The following is a 21,743-nucleotide window of genomic DNA, read 5'->3' on the forward strand; positions in this document are numbered from 1 at the left end:
CCTGGGCGGCACTCTGACAGCCCCTGGCTCCCTGCTCTGTGCTTTGTCTTCTGAATGAACAAAGCTGCTTCTTAAGTACACATACGCCAAACTGCCTCTCAAATTGCAGCCATCTACTTTGAGTTCAGATTTGCACAGCACGACATGAATTGGGCTGCAAATTATGCAGAAAACAGCCATCACATCCATCTGTGATGTCAGAATCCTCCAGTAAAACGTGACCTGGTAGTATCTGAGAGAGAAGACGTATATTGGGTCCGATTCCTTCCCTTTGCAGTAAGACGGATCCCCTCCCAAGCGGCATTTGGCCCAGTGTGAAAAGGTTAAATATGATTGAGATTATGCCTGTGATAAGCTCAAACGAAGATTTCATTTCCAAGGGTGCAGGCAATTAGATTTTTTTTTTTAATGGTAGTCCCTAGAAAAAGAAAACACAACAAATACACTCGTACCTAATGGTAAACTGAATTTATTTCCTCTTGGAAAACAATTCCAGTAATCTCCAGGTTCAGACCGCAGAGTAAACATTAATAACAGTAACATACAGGTTAGTTCAACTGATTCAAGAATTTGGCTGTGTGAAATCATTAAGGAAAACCTTGAACACTCAAAGCTTCAAATGTATCCAGGAAAAAAAAAATTCTTTGACCGTCTACATAACAACTATTGCATATATAGTGATGCTATCTGTCACACGGCAAGGCTTACAAATATATATACGGGCCTTATCCAGCTGTGGGGTTCTGTTGTGTGAGAATATCTCTTTGCGGTTTGCGAGAATCTTCAGCAATAAAAAATAGTCTTGGGTTTAACTGTTGATAAACCAAAAGAGAAATTCTAGGCTTAAGTGTAAATAAAAGGAAGTCCAAATATTGTGTCATGTGTGACATAGTTGTTTTAATCTATCTTCCTTGAAAATACGTTTCCTTAAGCCATTTTGCTCACATTTTTTTTTTCATCTTGCCTGAATAAGGCCCAAGTCCACTTGTCTTTATAAGACCATTTTAGTATCAGACAACATAATACATGTGCAACACTTTATATACAAGGAGTCTATCCGGTGCTCAAAAGTTCAAACACATGAACATCCAACAGTTTTGATAATACAAGTTTTATGGTACAATACAATGTTTCTGAATAATATACATTAACAATGAGAGTTTCGTGCAAAGAGTAAAACATGTTCCCTTTTTGTGCCACAAAAGTAATTCTCCTTGAGAGACTGTACGTCACTAACTGCTGTGTTGGGTCATCGTATGATTCTGAAATGAAAAAGAAAGGGGGGAAAACCTTAAGTGACTGTATTTTCATCGGACCACGTATCTGTAAATCCTGAGCGATTCTAATGATGAGACCAACATGCTTCTGCACACCAATGAGTGGTGCCCATAGGGCCACCTCCTACCTGTGTCCAGGGAGTACCAGGAATGAGAGTCGGGGCCCTGGGCCTCCACGGGTGAGAGGATTGGCCCACATCTTCCCTTTTCTCTGCCTCCCCATGCCTGCCCAGAATACCCTCCAGCCTCCACCATCTCTTCTTATCAAATATGACCTGTTTTTCTTAGACCAAAGTAGTACTCTTTTAACAGTTTTATTTATCTGTGTGCTATTTCCATTGATTACATGTGCTTTTGTTCTAATCACTCTGAGATAGTGAACATCTTGACAGGAGAGGCCCTATCTGTCCCTGAATATGGGCTTTAAAGGCAGGAGCTGCATGGCCGACAGCTGCGTGGACCGAGTGGGCAGCGTGCTGACGAGTGCAGCCTACAGCCACCCCCCAGCCCCAGCAGAAGCAGACTTTTAGTTGGGTTTTGGTAGTCAGCTCTCCACCCACACAGCATGTCTCCTGGCTGAGGGAACAACCTCTTTCCAAACTGTTGAGAGGCCAGCTGGTATACCTGGTCCTATGGCCTGCATGGCGATGGTCCCACACCCACACGGCATTCATTCCCAGCCTCGCCTGATCATTTCTACCTTCCTGCCTCTGTATTTCTCCTGAGTCATGCTCTCCCACCTAATCTTGTACACCCCCCCATCCCTTCTGATCAGAACCTTGAAGCCCATCCCAAAATACTACAGCTTCCATGTTTATCCTATGTACGACTGGTTCCTCCCTTCCCTGATGTCCTCCTATATTGTATACTGCTGATTAGCACACATATTCTGGTTATTTGCAGGTCAGGCCCTCTCTGTGTCAGTAATGCTGGTATTCATTCATTCATTCCTTCACAAGCATCTGTCAAACACTTGGATCACCGCCTGGCACTACGCACGGCACCATGTGCTCATAAAGAGGACCTGTCCAACGGCATGACTGAGCAACTGGGCAAGGGCTACTGAAGGGAAAGGATGGTTTTTGCCTTTATGCCTTCAAAGTGCTCACTGTCTAAAGAAGAAAGTCACAGGGGCACAAAATGGTACTACAGCAGTATGGCAGGCTTATATTAGAAATGAACACAAAAATGTCACGGCCGCATCTGATCCTTCCTGGCCTTTGGGGAAGGCTTTGCAGTGGAGGGAATGCACGATATTCTAGCTAAGGCAGGAAACATGAAGGCATTTGGAATGCAGGGAGGGCACTCCAGGCCAAAAGGCCCACACGGGTAGAGGCAGTGAAGCAAGAATATGCAACGTATGTTTGTGGACCTGCAACTTGCTTAGATTGGTTGGAGGCCTCTAGATGGTCCTGCTGCATCTGAGACAGAAGGAGGTGGGTAGTTTGGGCCAGATTATGAAGTCTTCTGTCCCTTGTTGAAGAGTTCAGACTGTCCTGTAGATGAAGAGGAGCTGTGGAAGTTTTTAAGCAGCGGGCTTTGTCTTGGAGATCTCTGCTAGCTTTTCATCTCCTACAACACCTAGCAAAATGCCTGCTCAGTGAACCTGTGCTGAACAACAAGAAGCTTCCCCAGTCAGGGCTGAGAGCACCAGTAGGGGAGACAGGAGACTTGTGAAGAACACCCGGGTTTCCCATTTCCTGCTTCAAATTCAGCCCATTGGTGAAGACTGATAACAAGTACTAATGATGAGGAACATTACTTCAAGCTCTGTTATTTAAAACATTTCTATTTTTATGTTACTTTGTTTTTTTATGTACTTTAAAATAGTACTTTTACTATTTTAAGATAAGCTGGAGTTTTTTTTCCTTAGTGGTAGCAGCCTAACTGCATAGAAGAGCAAACTATTTTTACAGCAACTTTCTTTTTTCTTGTATTGATTAAAAATAATTCTGAAAATTGTTTTTCACCAACAGGTAGACAGAAGGAATAATCAAAATACTGAAGAGACTAAAAAAACTTAATTTCCTTAAAAATCAACACAATTCTGATCAGAGAGGTCATAGGCAATATAAAAGTGCAATTACTCAAATATACCATCTAAGCTTTCTCAGACTGTCTTCCATAGAGTCAAGTTTGATCATGTAGTTAAGTTCTTATTTTAAAAAGAAAAGAACAAAAAATACAAGTAATGACAGCTGTTATCTAAATAGGATACTGACAGAAGATGGCAGATTTTTTTAAAACTATAATCAAAGTAAAATCATAATCTGTTTAATAATATTATTTTTAAATGTTTAAGTGCTTACAGTAGACATTCCACACTCATGGGGATTCTAGAGGCTAATAAAGGAAGACATACTGCAGTCTCTCCAGTGTTTTTCTGTGGGCTTATATTAAGATACTGCAAAAAAACAAGAACCTAACACAGACTGGCCATAGTAGTTGGTGAGAGTTGCGTTGGATGCTTTCATTGTAAGCCAAAAGCCATGTTAAGTCTCCTCAGAGTGCAAAGAAACCAACAAATAATCTGAATCACTTATTGCAGCAGATTGAAGTTGCTACTGTAAAGGAGTTAGGCTTTGCATATTAAGAGAGAAGAATACAAATCATTTGAGAGAAGGACAACAGTAATTGTGTAATTCAGCTTATACAAAAATCAAGGGCCTCAATATAAATAACAGCTAAATGGGAAATCTGGCATGAAAAATGGTAGACAGAAAGTTCTCTTGATGTGAAGATGTCTGCATACCACTGAAATCACTTTCATTTTCTTTTTTTGCTCCAGCTCAACTGACATAGGACAGGGCCCCTAGTCACGCATCTACCACTGGCAGTGACTCTCAAGCTGGGGAGAGGGCGTATTCCTATACGGTCGTGGGAAATAGGCTAATGGGTACTGAAAAAAATGGCCTCCAGGACCAGCCCTGAGGATCCCAGGATGTGTCTGTTCCCCTCTCGCCCACCGCATTCTTAGTCACTGAAAGCACAAATGGCCCGATTTCGTTTTCTCAAGGAATGGCTGACGCACTGCACGGGTTATGGGGCTGGCTCCTAGGGGTTGCGGAGAACAGGCGCGCTGCGACAGTGTCCAGACCTCACTGAACATCATCTGGGAAGAGAAGTAAGACGCTGCTTCATGGGAGCCCTCCATGGGTTTTGTTTCATGTTTTTGTTTTTTAAATCAGATATCATTTCTTTAGAAAGGGACACAGAGCAAGCGGGCAAGATGAACGGTAAACAAGAGCAGAGACCCGGAGCGTGCGCGCCCTTGCTGGGCCTTCGCCCTCCCACGGAGCCACCGGGTCACTGCGGGCCCAACGCCGCTGCGCACGCGGGGTAAGGGCCGCCCCGCTGCCAGCTGAGCAGCCTCCTCGGGGTAAGTTTTCTGCTCTGCAGGTCTGGAGGAAACCACTACACTGGAACAAAGCAATGGGTCATCTCACCAATTTTACACAGCAATTCAGTCCCCAGAGTACTTACACGCAATGACAAATTAAGAGAAAAAATCTGTTCCAATGAAAGGAAAGTGTTTTACATAATCGAGAACATTGGTGCAACATTGACAATGTGGGAGAGGGGTGATGACAGAAAAGGAAGGAGGAAGAGAAGAAAACTTCTGTCATCCCACAGAGAGCCATATTATACTCTGCAAAAAGCCATCTCTCAGAGACCCTATGTCTAAGTAACCGAAAATTGCAAACCATTAATCCCAGTTATGAACAGTTGTTTTACACGATGGGGGCTTGTGTTTAAAAAAAAAATCAAATCTATAACACACCTTAAACTTAAAAGAAGATCCATCTAGGTATGATATCTTAATAGCCAGGTTTCAAAAAACCATTCTCTTTACTGTAAAGGGCCCCATTTGGAAGGAGTGTGCTCTTTTTTTTCTCTACAATGTGAAATTAAACTTAGAAAGCTAAAAAACAGATGAGGTTCTTAAAAAGTCCCTTCTAGCACTATGTATTTCTTTTAAACTATGAGATGCCTTTCATTTTACAGGACTGGAATTCTCATTTGGGGCTTGGCACTCTAACAAATGATTAATTCAGCCTCCTCCTTTCTGAGAGATGACCACATTTACTGGTCAAATGGTTTAATCCTACTTAAAATGCCATCCAAGAAAAACATTTTAAAATACAAATAAAAACCCATGATCCCCTGAAATTGTTCACCTTGGCTAAGCTAGCTCGTTTTCCTGTGACTTCAATGTGACTTTGAATATTTGCACCTGTATCAACGATGAAGTTAAGCTCTGGAGGAAAGCCAAGGAGAATCTACCTTCCCAGGGTGGAAAAATTAAATCCCCCCCCCAAAAAATATTGTGTCCAGTTATCCCTCACTTGTCCAATATTTTGGCAGAGATCACATCTTGTCTGTGTCGGTATCCCTCTGTCAGCACTGGCGAAATGCTAAGCAGCAATGATAATAACAGTAAAAACTGTTTGAATGGAAGTTTTGTGAGATGTGTTGATTCAAATATGTTAATCATTTTACCATGACTTGTCTATTTATAGCCCTTTGTCTCAAACAAATTCTGACAAGCTTTTAAAACTAAGAAAAAGAGCGACCCAGCATGCTGTTTTAAAAAGGAATGAAAAAAAAAATAACAGGCTTTCCACTAATTCACCATGCCATTAGAATCCCGAATTTAAACTGCAGTTGTATTCAATTCAAATGAGATGTTTTCCAACCAGATGAAATAGTAGGCAATTGTGGCTCTGCAACAATGCAAGGTGGATGAAATAAAAGAAATATAAAGATTAAATGTGGCTGTTTCTTCCAACAGATGGTGACAGTACCAGGGCAGCATGTGGCTTTTTTTTTAGTTGAAGAACACAAACATCCGTAATCAGTCATCACTGATTAGCTAATTATATTACCCTTCCTTTTATCACTAGAGATGGGCCTTTATCTGTAACCACTATGGATAATCCTTGTGCCCTTATTTTTCTAGAAGCATCTTCCAGGACACACACAGTCGCACAGTTCGAGGCTGCAAAGAGAATTTTACATTACTATCCACCTTTAAGTGCTACTTTTTTATTTTTTATTTTTTTAAACAAAAGCAATTGGTTTCCAACAGTCTGGATAATAAGTCTTTTGACCTGCATTCTTCTTTGACCCATTAAGGTCACCCCTGTGCTCGGGCATATAGCTGACTTAGGAAATGCCTGCAAGTCCTACATTTCATCTCCTGCCCACTCAAAATAAAGCTTTCTTTAAATGTGTCTGTACGGGTCCCTGAAGGCCAAAGAGGCATCCCTGTAGTGGGCAATGGAGGGACAGAAGCGTCTGCCTTTATTAATGAATGCAGACCATTATGAGTCTGGCTGGCTCCTTCCCTGTTCCCAGAAGCATATACTGTACGTGACTTAAAATGCTAGAATATTGACACAAAGCAAGCCGGGCACCCCTAAGGAAAATTACTCCTTGGATATAATGTAGGCTCGTAACAGCTATTAGAGTACAAAATAAAACCTCCGGGATCAAACTGACATATACCGCATTCTACCTAGTCCTCAAACATTAGAAGAATTTCTTTGTGAAGGCATTCTCAAGGACAGCATTACACTGACTTTTGTAGCAATCTGCAACAGCTTTTTGGCTTAGAGCTTTTAGTACTAAATCTTGGGTTTGAATCAATATAACTACTATATCTTCCACATTAATCAATACATTTGGTTCAATACATGTTCTATTAAATTATACTTTCTAATCAAGATTTTTACATTTCCACCCTCTTGCTTTTTCATTCCCAACTTCTTTTGCTAGTGAAACAGTTTTAAAAGTGTACACAGCTCATGATGATAGGATACTGGGTTATTTTCCCCATATGACAGAGAAAAAAATATGATGGCAAACGGCAGTCTTTAGACATCTTAATATGGTGAATGGGATGTGAATATCATAAATTAACATTTTCAATGTCTACACAACTGCAGAGGTATTTATAGTTTTAAATTAATTAAAAGTGAATTACTGCAGCTCTGGAAGTACCATTAAGGATGTTCTAAAATTACACTGAAGACCCAAATCACTCAAAAGTACCAATTAGACCCCATCTTACCACCCCAAAGTTACCATTATCCATGAACTATATACTCCCTGGCTGTCTCAAAAAATATGGCTAATTGTGTTTTTGGGGTCCTTACCTGGTAAACATTAGGAACATACTTGTGGGTGTGTGTATGTTTGTGAGATGTAGTATAGACAAAAATGTAATATTTCCTGAAGTGCATTGATAATCTAAAAATCACATTCATACAATAGATTTCCATAGCTATGGAAGTTGATTCATAATTTTTACTTGGGGAGAATTTAATTTAGTGTATAGGCTTTACTAGGTTCTTGTATTTTGACATAGCAATGGCATTTCAGAAATTGCCATGATATGCTTTTGGCTCTCTCTTTAATGCCATAAGTGGTACATTTATGACCATGTTTGCACTGACAGAATTCCCCTTTTTATTTTTTCATATGGTAATGTCATCACCATGAACTTACAGAGTCACTGATGCATTTTCTTTTGACATTTAACAGTTCACATGTTAAAAGCACTTTCTGGATGACACTAAGCTATATTAAAGCAAAAGGTGAAATGGCACCAGAAGTGATCAGAAAAATACAATATATTAAAGACAGAAAAGGACTATTAGGTTATTAGTTTGTCCCCTGGCTGGAACAGAATTGTTTTATAAAGTTTATACTCCAGGCCAGTTTTAAATGGTTCTGGCAGATTTAAATGGTTCACACCTCCAATAGGAAATGATTGCACATATGATAGGCCTTACTGAAGAACCTTTTTGTTGTTGTTATTTGTTGTTCCCTGGATTTTCATGCTAAAGAAGCCTAGAAGAGGGTGTCCTGAGAGAACCCTAAAGCATGTGGACATTGGCATGTTCATGAGTTTATGTTCATAAGTCTTGACCATATATTTGTATCATACAGTTCTTCTATCTCATCCAAACTAACCCAAAAGACAATGCAGTAAGCTATACTCATTATATACAATATGTCATTCAACTGCTTTGTTCTACAGAGAAGTCCACAAATTAAATAGAATCTAGAAGGCCAGTGGGACTTGCCTTACAGCAGGGTTGCCCAGCCTCTGCACCACTGACATGTTGAGCTGGACAGCTCTCTGTGCTGTCCAGTGCATGGAAGGGTGTTCAGTAGCATTTCTGGCCTCTATTGACAAGCCAGTGGCACCTTCTCAGTCATGACAACCAGAAATGTCTCTAGACATGGCCACATATCCCCTTATGGAAAAAAATCCAACCCCCAGTTGAGGACCACTGCTTACAGTGTTAGGAGGACATACTGAGCTTGCTGTGCCATGCCGAAGTGCACTGCTCAGTCTTCAGTCTAAGAGGTATCTCCCCATCAAATTACAAAAAAAAAAAAAAAAGAAAAAGAAAAAAAGGATAGCAGAGGCACACATATATACTACATGGAACTAAACTGCATGGCATTTTAAAATACAGTCAATGGATAAGAATGGGCAATTGTTGAGAAATTGGAGGAAGATTTTTTGAGATGTATCATAGATGGCATTGCTTGTGTGGAGAACTGAGTCTCTCCCAACATGTCCACTCATTAAGCAATTTACTAGGACCTTCCATCTATCACCAGTGAACAAAGGTGGTACATTTTAGTGACAATTAATCAGTGAGGCTGTAGGAATATTTGCAATCTAATGAAGTACAAAGGGGACCCACATAATAAACTTCAAACATATTTGAAGTATGGAAACGACTGTCTACTTTGAGTAAACTGGGAGAGTCCACCATCCTTAATTTGCTGTCTTGATTCAATAGCAGGACTCAACCATACCTGTAAGTAATGCATCAGAGAACCAAAGAAATGGTTTCAGGGCTGGAAGGTTAGCAGCATGTGTTCCAATAGTTCATTTTATAGACAATGAAGTTAAGTGCCAGGGAGTTTAAGCCAACTTTAGCAGTCTCATAGCGACGCCTGTGGCTGAACTGGCTTTGCACATGAAGCAATCGCTAAGCGGTGTTGGTTGTTATGTTCTAATCCCGAGGCCAGACCAGCTGCAGAGCTGACAGACGTTCACCATTAGGGGACAGGGTGCTATGCGCCACAGAGAAAGGGTGCCTCACCTCCTGTGAAAGGCACAGTTCTCGGAGAAGACATCCTTGCCTGGGGCTGGAGATGAGGATAGGAGGTTGGAAGAATCAAGGAATTCCAGAGAAAGGGCATAGGCGTGGGTCAGGCTGAGGGTCACAGAGGGTGGGGACTGGTTAGGACTCAAACTGTGGGGCTGAAGATCCATCAGGCTGGGCAGGAAAATGAGGCGTCACTTCAAAAAGAGCCTATTTTCACCACACATGCTCTTTTTCACAACATCAAACCAAGATGGGACTTAAACATGTCACCAGAATACCCACCTAATTAGCTAGGCTTCGTCTAATGTGAGTCTCCAGGATTCTCAGCAAAGACTGATTTTTAAAATAATGCCAAGTCCAGTTGCTAATGTAAGAGAATTCCTAGGATTTTGTCAATTAAGCATTATAGGGACATAAAACACATCACTCTGCTCCACCAGCTTAAAAATGACAAATACTGCTGCTGATGGGACATATATGGGAAATGGTTAACAATTCTATTTTTTGTTAAGAACTTAAGAGTCGGTAGTAAAATTCCAGCCACTAGCTGACCACTGTCTGTTTTGCATACCTGACAGGCTTGAAAATTTCCCTTTTTGGACCTAATCACAATGCACACTGTCTATCATGCTGAGAAAAAAAGGTGCCAGATTGGTGAAATAGCCTATGAGTGAAATGGCCACTGAAATATACTAAAAGTATATAGTTTATTTTTAAAAGAAAATAATGAACTGAAACTACCTGTTTATATGCCATGAGCCAACAAAAAATTTAAATCAAATCATACAAAGCCAGCAAAAGTGAAAGAAAGGCTGAAGCTTAAAGATTTGGTTCAGATTCTAGAAGTGCAGGATTCAGTGTATTGTGGGACAGAAGGCTTTGATAGGCAATACAGTCTAATAAGATATTCAGGGATTAAGTCAGTGCTTCACGGACAGATGTGTCCATGTGCCAGTTGCTTCTAAGCTTTAATTTTTCCCCCTGCAATGTTTAATTTATCACACCGGCGCTTCCTAAACTAGAACATCTGTAAACAAGGTTAAGAATGACCTCCTTCCAATTTTACATCTGTGAACAGTGCCCCTTCTTCGTGCTCTAATTTTAGATACCTTAAGGATAAATAAATCTGTTGAAGGAAGAAATAGGAAGGCTTGTCTGATGCTGTAATGTGTTCATCTTGGGCAAATACAAATTTCCTCTCTGCCTGGCTCTTGATGCCCACAACCGACTCTTGATGTTCAAGCCATAGTCAGGCATCCCCTTCCTGGTCAAACACAATTAAACAAACTTCTGCTAAATATTTAACAGCCTTGTGTAGTAATTAGTGGCAAATAATGGGAGCTTAAATTGATAACTGCTCAGAAATGTCCTCTTGCAAACATTACCAATTTCCCGCTCCTCCTTTTTCTCCTAGACTTTGAATCCCAGTGGTTTTTTTAAAGGACTCAGTAAAATAACCCATAGGCACATTCCTTGGCCCACGATCTTGCATTCGAGGTGGGCTGTTTTATTGTCAGCTGCCAGATGCCACCAGTATTACTTATTTCATTTCCACTTTTGAAATCCATTGAAATTTAAAGTTATAGACCAGAAAGCTGATGGAACAGAGCAGGGCATTGATTTAAAAACTGACTGGCAGGCTTAGGATTTAAACTCTGGTCCACTAGATTCAAAAGGTCATCTGATTAGAATGGGAGAAGCACCAGGCATTGTGATTTATATTCAAAGGGTAACCTTTGTAGGGAGAAAGAGGCAGCAAGGATGATTCTTTTCTGCTTTCCACTTGATTTGGACAAGGATTCCTGTCCACCAAATACCAATAATTATGAAAAACAGTTTATTGAACTTGGGCAAAAAGCCAACAGAATGCCACTTTCTTGTAGTGTATTATTTCTTTTATTAAAAACACTGCCACACTCTCTAGGAGGGAAACTCACATTAAGAGTAAGTCAAACATGTTATAAATCATTAAGAATAACAGGAAAAAGTCTTTCCCTGTCATAGGCAACCACATGCTTGTCTACTAGTCCATTTGCTCTAGTAAATATATGTAATAAGAATAGAACTGTGAAAGGGCAATGTATTTACAGAATTAAACTGTGCGTGAGCCTGCATGTGCGCGCATGCGTGCACAGGAGCACAGCCATGCTTCAGCGGGATGTTGGCATGGGCATGTGCTGTGGTGGGGAGGGGACGGTTACCTCCACGTGGAGGTTCCACAGGTAAAATCCCTGGGGTTTACCTTTGATTTTTCTGTCCCTCAGGGTTCACAGTGCTGCCTGGAGATGGCAATTGGAAGGAGCTCAGAGTAGCCCTTGTTTAAATTCTAAGAAAGTCCTTTAACACTCTAGTATTTCATCAGCCTAATTCTATTTGGCTATCTCTCATTTAAAATTTAAAAAACCCCACCTAGTTTGGAGAAAGGAGGAAGAATCTCACATTCAGGTTGGGTGCTTGTTTTCTGCTTGCTCACTTTCCCTTCTCCTGCCTGTTTTGTGAACTGTAGAAAGTTTCAAGCCCCCTTTCTTCAACAATCTCCTGGCGCCCTGAAATCATCCGTGTTTATTTAGCCAGTCCACACAGGCAAGGGGCAAGGAAATCAGGATGCTTTGGGGGCATCTCTGGTCCTATCCTGAGCCCTGTCAGGTCTTAAGATAAATTTGTGTTTTCTCCTGTCTGTCATGTCCTGTCTCAGAATCTTTCAGGTATTAAGACGGCAAAGCTGCCCTCACTCTTTGCCGAGCCAGGAAAAGCCTCTATTTGCTTCAGAAACCCACACATTACACCCCTGTTCTTTTCCCACTTCCTGGGCCCCTTTCTGGACATGGCTCTGAGGTCTCTGTGGGACAGTCTCTTCCCTCTCAGGGTGCAGGGAGCTACTAGAAAGACAGCCCTTAGTTCTCCCACACAGAGATGTGCTGTAGCTATGGTGAGAGTCATCTATAACTCTCACATCCTTATATAATTTGCTACTCCAAGTTAATTTTAATTCATTACAATAAAGCAATATAATTTAAGAAATAAAAACTCTTTAAAGTGAAGTATTTAACGTGATCCTGGAAGAAAGACAGCTCTAAGAGGGCCAGGCAGCAGGCATGGTACACACTCACACAAATTTAGAGGTGAGCTGTAAACACGTACACACAGCAATGCTGCCACACATAAAAAGCGGGGCAATGGGAGGCCTCCTGCTAATCAGTCCTCCAAGGAACCTGCCCTACACAAGTGGCACTTACTCTAATTTAAAGCCCTCACGCTTGCTTCAGTGTTGCAGAATTTATAAAAGAATAACTTCATTAAACCGCCTGGCACTTCAAACACAAACGTCAACCAGCCACAACACAGAAGGAGCTGGGTAAGAGGAGAAATAGTCCAGAGAGAGCTTAGCTCAGATATTAAAATAAAGTCTGCATTTGGGCGCCCCTCTTTCTGACAATGCACAACTTTGCTTCACCAAGGACTCCTGCCACATGGCTCTACTTCTGTCAGGAGGCCTGTTGCTCCTGTGAGTCTGCTTAATAACACTGAACATCCTTCAAAGTGCTTTGGTGAGCCATGTCACATGCAGAAATGCATCTGGCAGTACCTCAATGAAGGCTATTCAACGCACCTTCCTGGTCTGCATAGGAGATTGATAGCAAGCTATTTCAGGTCCCATTTACCTGGATCTCTCTTTCAGACTCACCCACATTGTTGAAAATCTAGCATAAAAAAATTTTCTTCCCTTCACCTGGTCTTCAACAAACAGAGTCGAGTAATAAGGGTTAAGTGGAAACAATTTTCAGCATCCATGCATAGCCCCAGAGAAAAGTTGCTTTCACATCCTAAAACACACATTTTTAAGGAAAATTCTTTTTCTCCCCTGAATCAAAGAATCAAAGGAACGCTACAGTAAAATAACTTCAGGCTAGATTCCTAAGCTACAATCCAGTTTGTGTAAGAACACATATCATTTCCTGCTGAACTGTCAGCGTCTTTCTCAAAATCATTTATTTTTTGAATGCAATGGAAAGACAAATATAGAATCCTCTATAAAAACTCCAACCCCCTCAGAAAATACTTGTCCCACCCAAGTGTACTAGGCCTTGTGATCTTGGGACATCTCAATAGTGAATGACTCTTTTCCTGTTTATCACTCAGGTTCAAATTTGTGCTAAGATTAACCTTCAAAAAGAACAGAGTAAGTATTCAAAACTCTTGAAAATGGTCATCATGGAAGAATAAGAGATAAATGACCCCTAGGGTGAAATCTCTGAAGGTGAATCTCTGCAAAGACCAGTAACAGAAGATGTTTATCCCAGCTGCCTTTCAGCTGTGGCGTGTGGTTCTTGCTCCTGGTCAGGAGAGAGACTGGTCAGAAGGTGCCCTCGCCAGGCTGATGAGGGGACAGTGTGACACAATAGAGGCAATTGCTTTAATTATCAAAAAAAAAAAAAGCAGTGTGACGTGATTCAAATTATTCCTAGGATAAACACATATTGAAACAAATGAATTTGCTATCATCTTTATAAATTTGTTTTATAGTACTGAAAGCTTTTTTATATTCACATAATCCAATATATTGGTGAAAATAAGTTTGTGCTCTTTTTCTTCCCCACAAATAACATAGGGCTAATCAGATGGAATGAATGAACTAACTCAATTACGGTCAGCTTTATTACACAATAAAATATGGATTATTGATCTTGTGGAGTTGGAAATGCGTGATGCAGATTCAATGAATGAAACTGGAAGATTTGAGTTTGACTATTTTTATTCATGCTTAAATCTACTAGAACTGTTTCCACTTTGGAAAAATCGGCAAAAAGAAACAACACTGACTAATTAAAGCCAGTACTTCCCAAGGGGACAAAAGAAAGGTTAAAACAGAGGGCCGGAATGGGAGCCTGGGAAGGCCCCCCACGCAGGAGGGAAATCCCTCCTTACACTCCTACAACGGAGGGAAGAGAGAATGGGCAGGCTCTTTCTGTCTGTCTGTGGTGTCGTAAGTGAAAACTTATTTGGTAGACTGAAATTTACTTCATAGGCATCTTGCTAAAATCCAATCTCATCCTTGTAATAAGAATGAATGTGGTGTTGGCCTTTGTGCTTGTGAGGTGGGCTTGTTTGAAATACAACACTGGACCGTCCTAGCAAAAGCCTCTGGTCTTTTAGCTCTTAAAAAAAGGTAATAATCAACCCTGGTTAGAAAGAAAGCAGCTCTGAATACGAGGGTCACGTGGAAAGGAACGCCTATGCTGCAAACACTAAAGGGAAGAAGGAAGTGAGGGCTGATGCTTGATGCATATTCACATACCTCGGTTCTGTCTCCCCGTTTCCCCTTATAGATCTGCCCCAAGATACTACCGCATGCTGATTGCTATTTGTACTCCGCTGCAAAGTGCAGACCAGACTGTCCCCTATATTCTTTATGAACTTCTCACAGCTCTTCCCTACAGGGCAAACCTTCTTCCTTTGGACGAGGTTCACATCCTCTCCACCTTTCTGTAGGGCCAGAGCCGAGGGCCTGCCACATGGCAGCACAAACAAAAATACGCTCTTTTCTCCTCTATTTTTTAAAAAAGAGTACAAATGGGTTCTGTGTTTTGATAGGCATCCCTCCAAAACATAGGTAGCGTGCATGTGGCGTGTTTTTGAAAAAGACTCCAATGAAAGGCAGGAATGAGGGATGCTAAACAATGCCACACAAAGTTGCAGACTGTTCGGCTACAGTCCAGAAAATGAATCCAATTTTTCATTCTGTCATTATAAATATTTCATTGCAAATGGTACTGATTTTCTGCAACTGTGGTTAAGCAAAGGGCCTCTGTGTGAATATTTAAGAAACAAAAAAAGGAGGAAGACAACGGAGAAGAAGGAGGGGGAATTAGGAGAAGAAGGAGGGGGAATTAAAGGTTAGCAACCAATTAATTTCTTACTTTAAATGTAAAAGATGCGGGGAGAAATTCAACGGTGATGTAGTGTGTGGCTCAAAGAAGGAGAAGAAAAAAAACATTTACTCTGCTCTTCTTCTGACAGTTTCTCATAAAATATCTGCAGTCCATCTATCTTTTAGTACTTCAGGCTCCTCTGGAGAGCAGAAAATGGTGGTTTAAAGCTCACTTCAGTGCCAGTCTGCAGGAGATTGCTTTCCACAGGACCCCCGCTGATGGAGGCCTAGGGGAAGAGGCCCAGGAGTTATTCAATCAGCCCAAGACTCTGGGGCGGCTGGGGGTCCTTTGAGGGCTGATTATAAAGCTGCCCTCCTGTTGCCTGCCTCAGAACAGAATGAAATGAGCAGCCTCTTGCTGAGCAGATTCTGCAAGAAGGAATTTCACCTGTCATGGAGTTTGTCAGAATTTCAGGATTTATCTTGGTGCAAAATTAATAAAATACCAACCAGGATTTCAGGCTGACTACTCAGCTGTGTCATCTCAAAGTGATCTTTCATCCAAGGAAACGTGGACAGTGAGCCCAGCCACCCTTGCCCTACTTCTCCTTTGGGTGAGGGAGACGTTGTGACTAATACCACGTGGACATCAGGATGAGATCCTGAGCCAATTACATACAAGGCTGAAATACGCGTGGGTGCTGCTGCCTTTATGTGGGACCTCTCACCTCGCCGCTGCAGTTCCAAATCCTCTTTGGAATAAGCCCAAGTCGGAAGCATAAAAAGGCCATTTCTGCAGTTTATAACACAGTAGGTCCCCTATGGCATGACATCTGTTAGATTCATACACTGGTATTTCAGGCTTGGGTTTGATTTAGCTTTTGAAAAGGACTACTAACAACGGACCATGTGAACAGAACATCCTGTGAAACATTACACATTAATCTTTGGTCAGCTGTGAGCAAGGAGTGGTTTCTTCTTCTGGTATGCCGTGCACTGCCCTCATGTCCTCTCACCCTTGGGGTCTTAGCAGAGTGAGGATGGGACAGGGAGGGAAAACCTCCGGGCTGCAGTGAGTTGGGGTTTGGCTGTCTCCGCTTTTTCCCCGGCAGAAGGTGGCACGCAGCACACAGATCACCCCAGCGATTTTAAGTGGGGTTCTGCAAAGCCCAGGGCTTGATTGTTTGCAGCTGAGGCTTGGGGAGCCCCGAGGCAATTCGCTCCGGTCCTTGGTCCTAGGAGTGGGCGGCTTCCCCCCACAGCCCGGCAGTGCATGGGGCAGGGTTGGCGCTCACGCCCCTGGCTGGCCTGAGTCACTGGCCAGAGCGTGCAAACATGTCTCAGGTTCGACTCTGGACTCGGGACTCAGGTTCCGGGCAGGGTTAACTTGAATGGCCATATACACCTTGTGTGCATCCCTGGACTCCCACCACGCTCAGACCATGGGTGCCTCTTACTAATTGGTGATTGGCAGTGCATCCTTGGCTCCCAGAGCCTGAGACTGGTTTAAGGCAATTGCTGCTTCCCTGTCCATTTTCTAAACCACACTTTCTAAATGAGACATTAAGCAACACTGTAATGCGTTCCTCCCAGCTCTTCTCCTAGGTAAATGACGATCTCTTTTGGAGAGCCACCTTTCCAAAAACAGTAGTAGCCGGATAATATTAATGCCAAGAGATCTCAGAAAAGAGTAAGTGCAGAAGAGAGAAAGCTTGCAAGTGAAGGCACAGATGGTGGGCGGGGATGCAGGGTGCTCCCAGCAGGCTTCAGTGGAGACGCCTTAACTCCACAGAGGGATGAGGGTTTCCCACCAGCACGGTCATGAATTATGACTGAGTATGGGAGTGAGGTCTCAGGGCCTGGGGCACAGCAAACAGGCTCCTCTGTTTTCTTGCACAGCCACCTTTCACCCTTATAAACTCAACAGACACAAAGCACACTGCTGATGTTTAATGGCATCACAGTAGCCTTTTATGTGTCTAGGAGGCACACAAACTTAGCAGATGTGCCCAGTGGTGTAAGTCAGATAATTATAAAATTAAGTTTTGGCAATGTCAAAAGGACACCTTGTATGGGAGACTCGGGTTTCCAGTGAGAGATGGTCTTCTGCCAGCTGAGGAGCCGCATCAAAGCAGGAGGGGACCGCGAAGGAAAGATGCCAGGCTCCCAGACATGCTGGGTACAAGGAAACAGCCTCCCTTTTGCAAACTTTCTTCTCCTCTTTCAGGGAAGCAGTTCACGTCCTTGTGAATTGGTTCCCCCACTCACTCATTCAATGAAGTTATCAATGAAGGAGGCCTGTTCTTTTAGGCAGTTTAGAATTTCGCCACTTTTAAAGGAGTCGTTTACCCTGCCTTTCACTCCCGTTGAAGGCCTCGGAGTTGCTGTTCTAAATGACAGCACCGCGGGCACTGCTTTTAAGCGCTATTCATCTTGCCCGCCACATCTTCGGCTTTTACACAACACTGCTCTCTCTCCAATAAGGGGAACTTACTCCTTCGTAGCTGCAGGGCAGAGCTGTAGATTCGCTGCAAATATAACAATAAAGGATACAAATGTGAATTCCTCTTAAAATACATGCTAGGCTCTGAAGCTGCCCTGCCTTAGCAAACTCGATCAAGAGCAGCCTATCAATCTTTCTCCAAATGCACAGCAACAGCTCATTTTGTGCAGCTGTCCAACGGATCATCACAACGATGGATCAGAAGATGCTGGAATAAATTCTTTGCTCATTTTAGGGGCTTTACGCTGAAGCCCATGATTACCATCTTACTCTAATTGTCACAACAGTAGGAGACGGAAGTGGTGTTTTCCAATAGTCAGATGAAAGTTTGTAAACACAAAGGGTCTATTCTTGGCACTTTGTCTCTACAAATGTGAGCAAACAGATTCATGGGTAGAGCAAACATCTAAAATAGGAATACATGTGGGAATTCAATGCACTTCCCTGGACTGTAGAATGTTCTAGAAATTTGGATTTCCAGATCTTTCCAAAGGATCCAACTACAAAGGTGCTGAGAAAGCTCTGTCTTGACAGGACAATCATGCCTGCAGCTTCTCGTTCCTAATGGAGGCAGATCTTCTGGTGCTCTGGCAGCAGGCTGTCTTGGCGACATGGAGGATGGCAGGGCCAGCAGAGCCCAGCCAAAGCAGAATGTGGCAGAGGTGATGAGCATTTCCAGGGGGTGGGGAGGGGGGAGGCTGCAGAACTGGCCACAGTGCTCTTCAGTACACCCTAGCTGGATGCTCCATAAAGTCGCACTGATGGCAGTTCGGAGATGGCCATCTGTTGTCAACTCTGGGCCAGACAAGAAAATAATGCAATGGCAGATCGCTAACAACAGGGCTGTTGGAGGGGGGAATGAGCCCTAGAATGAGGAGGTGGTGCTCCATCCTTTAATAGCAAAAACCAGTCATTGATATGAACATCAAGAAATAAATGGATGGAGAATTTTCAAAAATTGAGCTGGGGTGCTGTAGAAATGATTCAGATGTAAATAAAGCGGTTTTAGCTTATTGCAAGTACCTCTGTTGCCCTTACTTCAGTCATATTAACCACTTGATTCTTGAAAATTTGACTCCCAGGACACATGGTGAAGCAGTGAGGGACAAATTTAGAAAAAGGTGAGCCCAGGTTGTGCCTCCAAGCATGCCCACACAAATCAGGCATTTATTGATACAAAACAGGTAACTGAAAATGCATTTACTCATTTAGTCCAAATGAGTTCATTGTGACAATCATGCTCATGTATCTTTCGGTATGCTTGCTTAATTTCCAGATGCAGTTTTTATTAAAAAGCAAAATAAAGCTACCTCATCTTTAGATGCATTATGAATGCCATAACATTTTAAACTCCCTTCTCTGCTCAAGGAAATCCTAAGTTTGTGCTACTGCATAGATGCTAGGAAGTGAGAAGGGGAAGGGGGTAGGAATAGAGAGAGAGAGAGAGAGAGGAAAGCAGGGAGATGGCGTTGGGGGGGGTCGGAGAGAGAGGGCGAATGAATAACAGTCAAACTGAGGTTAGCTGTGCTCTATTTCTCTGTCCTATATGATTAACTTTCTGCCTTCAATGGTAAGGCCAATCAATCCTGATTGAATTATCCAATATTAGCAGCTGAAAGTGATCAAAACTAATGATGAAAACATGGCACCAATCAATAAATCAATGCAAATGATTCAGTTCCCGGAGATCCGATCAAACAAAAGAGATAGATCAATTTAACCACTGAGCAAATTAAGTGGAAGTTGCTGTAGCACCAATTTACTTCAAAAGCCCTGCAGGCCCACAAAGCAGAGAAATGAGGTGGTGTAGAAAAGGACCAGTTCCAGAAGCACATGCTCACTTGACACAATTTATATTCCTACAGATCTCTGAGTCTATGCAATGTGTTTAGAGGCTTTGGTTTCAATAAAAGATACACAGAAGTCCAGTGGATCTAAGGAAATGGAGAGCTAAGCTAGGAGGCACAGACCACCCAGGAAGAGGCAGGAAGTAGGCCCCCCACACTGACTGCCCTCCCAAAGGATCAATATAGAACCGGCGATGGCGGGTCCAGACCTGGTGATTGATAGGTACAGCTTTCCAGTCTGGGGGTCCCAAAGGAGGACAAGATGATAAGAGGCAAGGAAGGACAGGGCTTTGAGTCTTGTAGTTGGAGGGCAGATAATAAAAGAAATTTCATTGATACATTGACATATTATATCATTGATACATCAAAATGACATAATGAAAGAAAACAGGACAATTGAAAAATATGGCAAAGTTGTGAGAAGATGAGTATGAGGGACAAAATAGCTTTAAAGGCACTTCCTTCAGATGTGCCATGACGAGTAATACACGTTTTCCATTCCTCTTGTTTACAAAGAGGATTTCAGCACGACTTGGAGAAAAAAATGAAGAGACAATAGACTAAAACAGACTCTTCCTCGCCACCACACCCAGATGCCACTGTCTTTTACCGAGGGGCAAGATAAACCTTTTTGTTTTCGCCACACGTCCTTAATTTGGGGGTGGGGGCAAGGGTCAGGTTGCTTTGAAATACATTTCTGAAAGCAAATATAAACTTAGTTTTGTAATTATATGCTAAAAAGAAAATGGAAAGAAGCTCCAGACTCTTCAATCCCTTTGAAAAGATGAATGTTTAAAAATAAGAATTCTTACCTGGAAACCAATTAACATGAAACTATGCCAAAGTATGATTAATTGGGAAATTATTCCAGTGAACTCGAACAGAGAACCGAGGAAATTTCTGACCTGCATGGGATAGTGATGTGATTTCCAAGCAGTGATGTATCTTGATTGTGCTTACAGAGGGCAGCACCAGAGAACAGCGGGAAGGCCAGGAAGCCCATGTCCACCCAGGCCTGCCCTGCGCATACCCCACACTTCCACTGAGTGTCACTGCACCTTAGCATCACTGGGCTCTCACCAGGACCCTGGGAGTTGGGCAGGACGCTGCCTTGTCGCCTCCAGGTCCATTTTACAGATGACAAAACTGAAGCTCAGAGTCAACAGCTTGTAAGCGGCAGTGACCACAAACTCTGGCAATTCTTCCACGTAGCTGAAGCCCTTTCCCCTGTACTAAGCTGCTCAGTAGTGAATTCAAAGTGTATTTAAAACAAGTGAAAAAGTCCATCAAAAATATTTTTTTAAAAGCCATTAACCATTTGAGATTTCATGGGTGGTTGACTCTCCCACATCCATTGATGTCAGAATCATATCCGTCCTTCAAAACCAGCTTGAATGCTCCCACATGATAGCTTTCTCGACTCTCCCAGTTGGAGAATAAACATCTTCTCTTGCAATACTGATAACAGTTTATTACATATTTATCTCATATAATAGCTAACTGTATCCATATCTTATCTTTTCTAGTAGACTGTAAATATGATATGTTTCTAATCTTTTTGATATGACATAGAATGCTTGAGAGCAGGGTGAATTTAAAATGATGAAATTACATTTTTATAAATATTTTTAATTAATACATATATTTTGTTACCTAATAATGGCACTGGGATGATAGTAGTATATAGTAGAGCACTTATATAATTCTAACTACTAACAAGGACTTTTAAATGTCCCATCACATACTATTCAATAATTTGAAACACTAATTTGTATTACATTTATTAAAGGCTAGTTCAGGGAAGTTGCTAAATTAGCACATGACCCAGTAGGGTGCTCAGCGGATATGGATGTATTCTTGTCTTGTATGTCCCATCCAGTATACAGTAATTCATTTTGCTTTCAGAAATATGACCATAAAAGTTGGACATCAGTTAAGCTGTGATGTGCAAAATATGCATATGATTTGGTGAGAATGAGATTTGAGAAGAAAAAAAAAGCTAGAGACTATTATATATTTGAACTTAAATGATATCTGAAAATCTTGGTGTATCCCTCCAAAAGTCATATGGCTACTGTGTTTTGAATGTAGGAAACCCTGCACTCACGAGTT

At 42.0% G+C, this 21,743-nt stretch overlaps 1 protein-coding gene across 5 annotated transcripts in view; it reads right to left on the reverse strand.

Moving 5' to 3' along the window:
* Window positions 1-453: 453 nt before the first annotated feature.
* The window catches only part of ZNF521 (zinc finger protein 521), a 263,566-nt gene continuing 242,276 nt past the window's right edge, over window positions 454-21,743 (reverse strand). For all 5 annotated transcript variants that reach the window (XM_017640229.3, XM_037025476.2, XM_037025460.2 and 2 more), the window contains one exon: window positions 454-1,262. In XM_017640229.3, coding sequence (XP_017495718.1) covers window positions 1,233-1,262 — 30 coding nt within the window. In that variant the 3' untranslated portion in view covers window positions 454-1,232. The remainder of the gene's footprint in view (window positions 1,263-21,743) is intronic.

Source organism: Manis javanica, chromosome 9 (assembly GCF_040802235.1).
Source record: "Manis javanica isolate MJ-LG chromosome 9, MJ_LKY, whole genome shotgun sequence".
Lineage (NCBI taxonomy): Eukaryota > Metazoa > Chordata > Mammalia > Pholidota > Manidae > Manis > Manis javanica.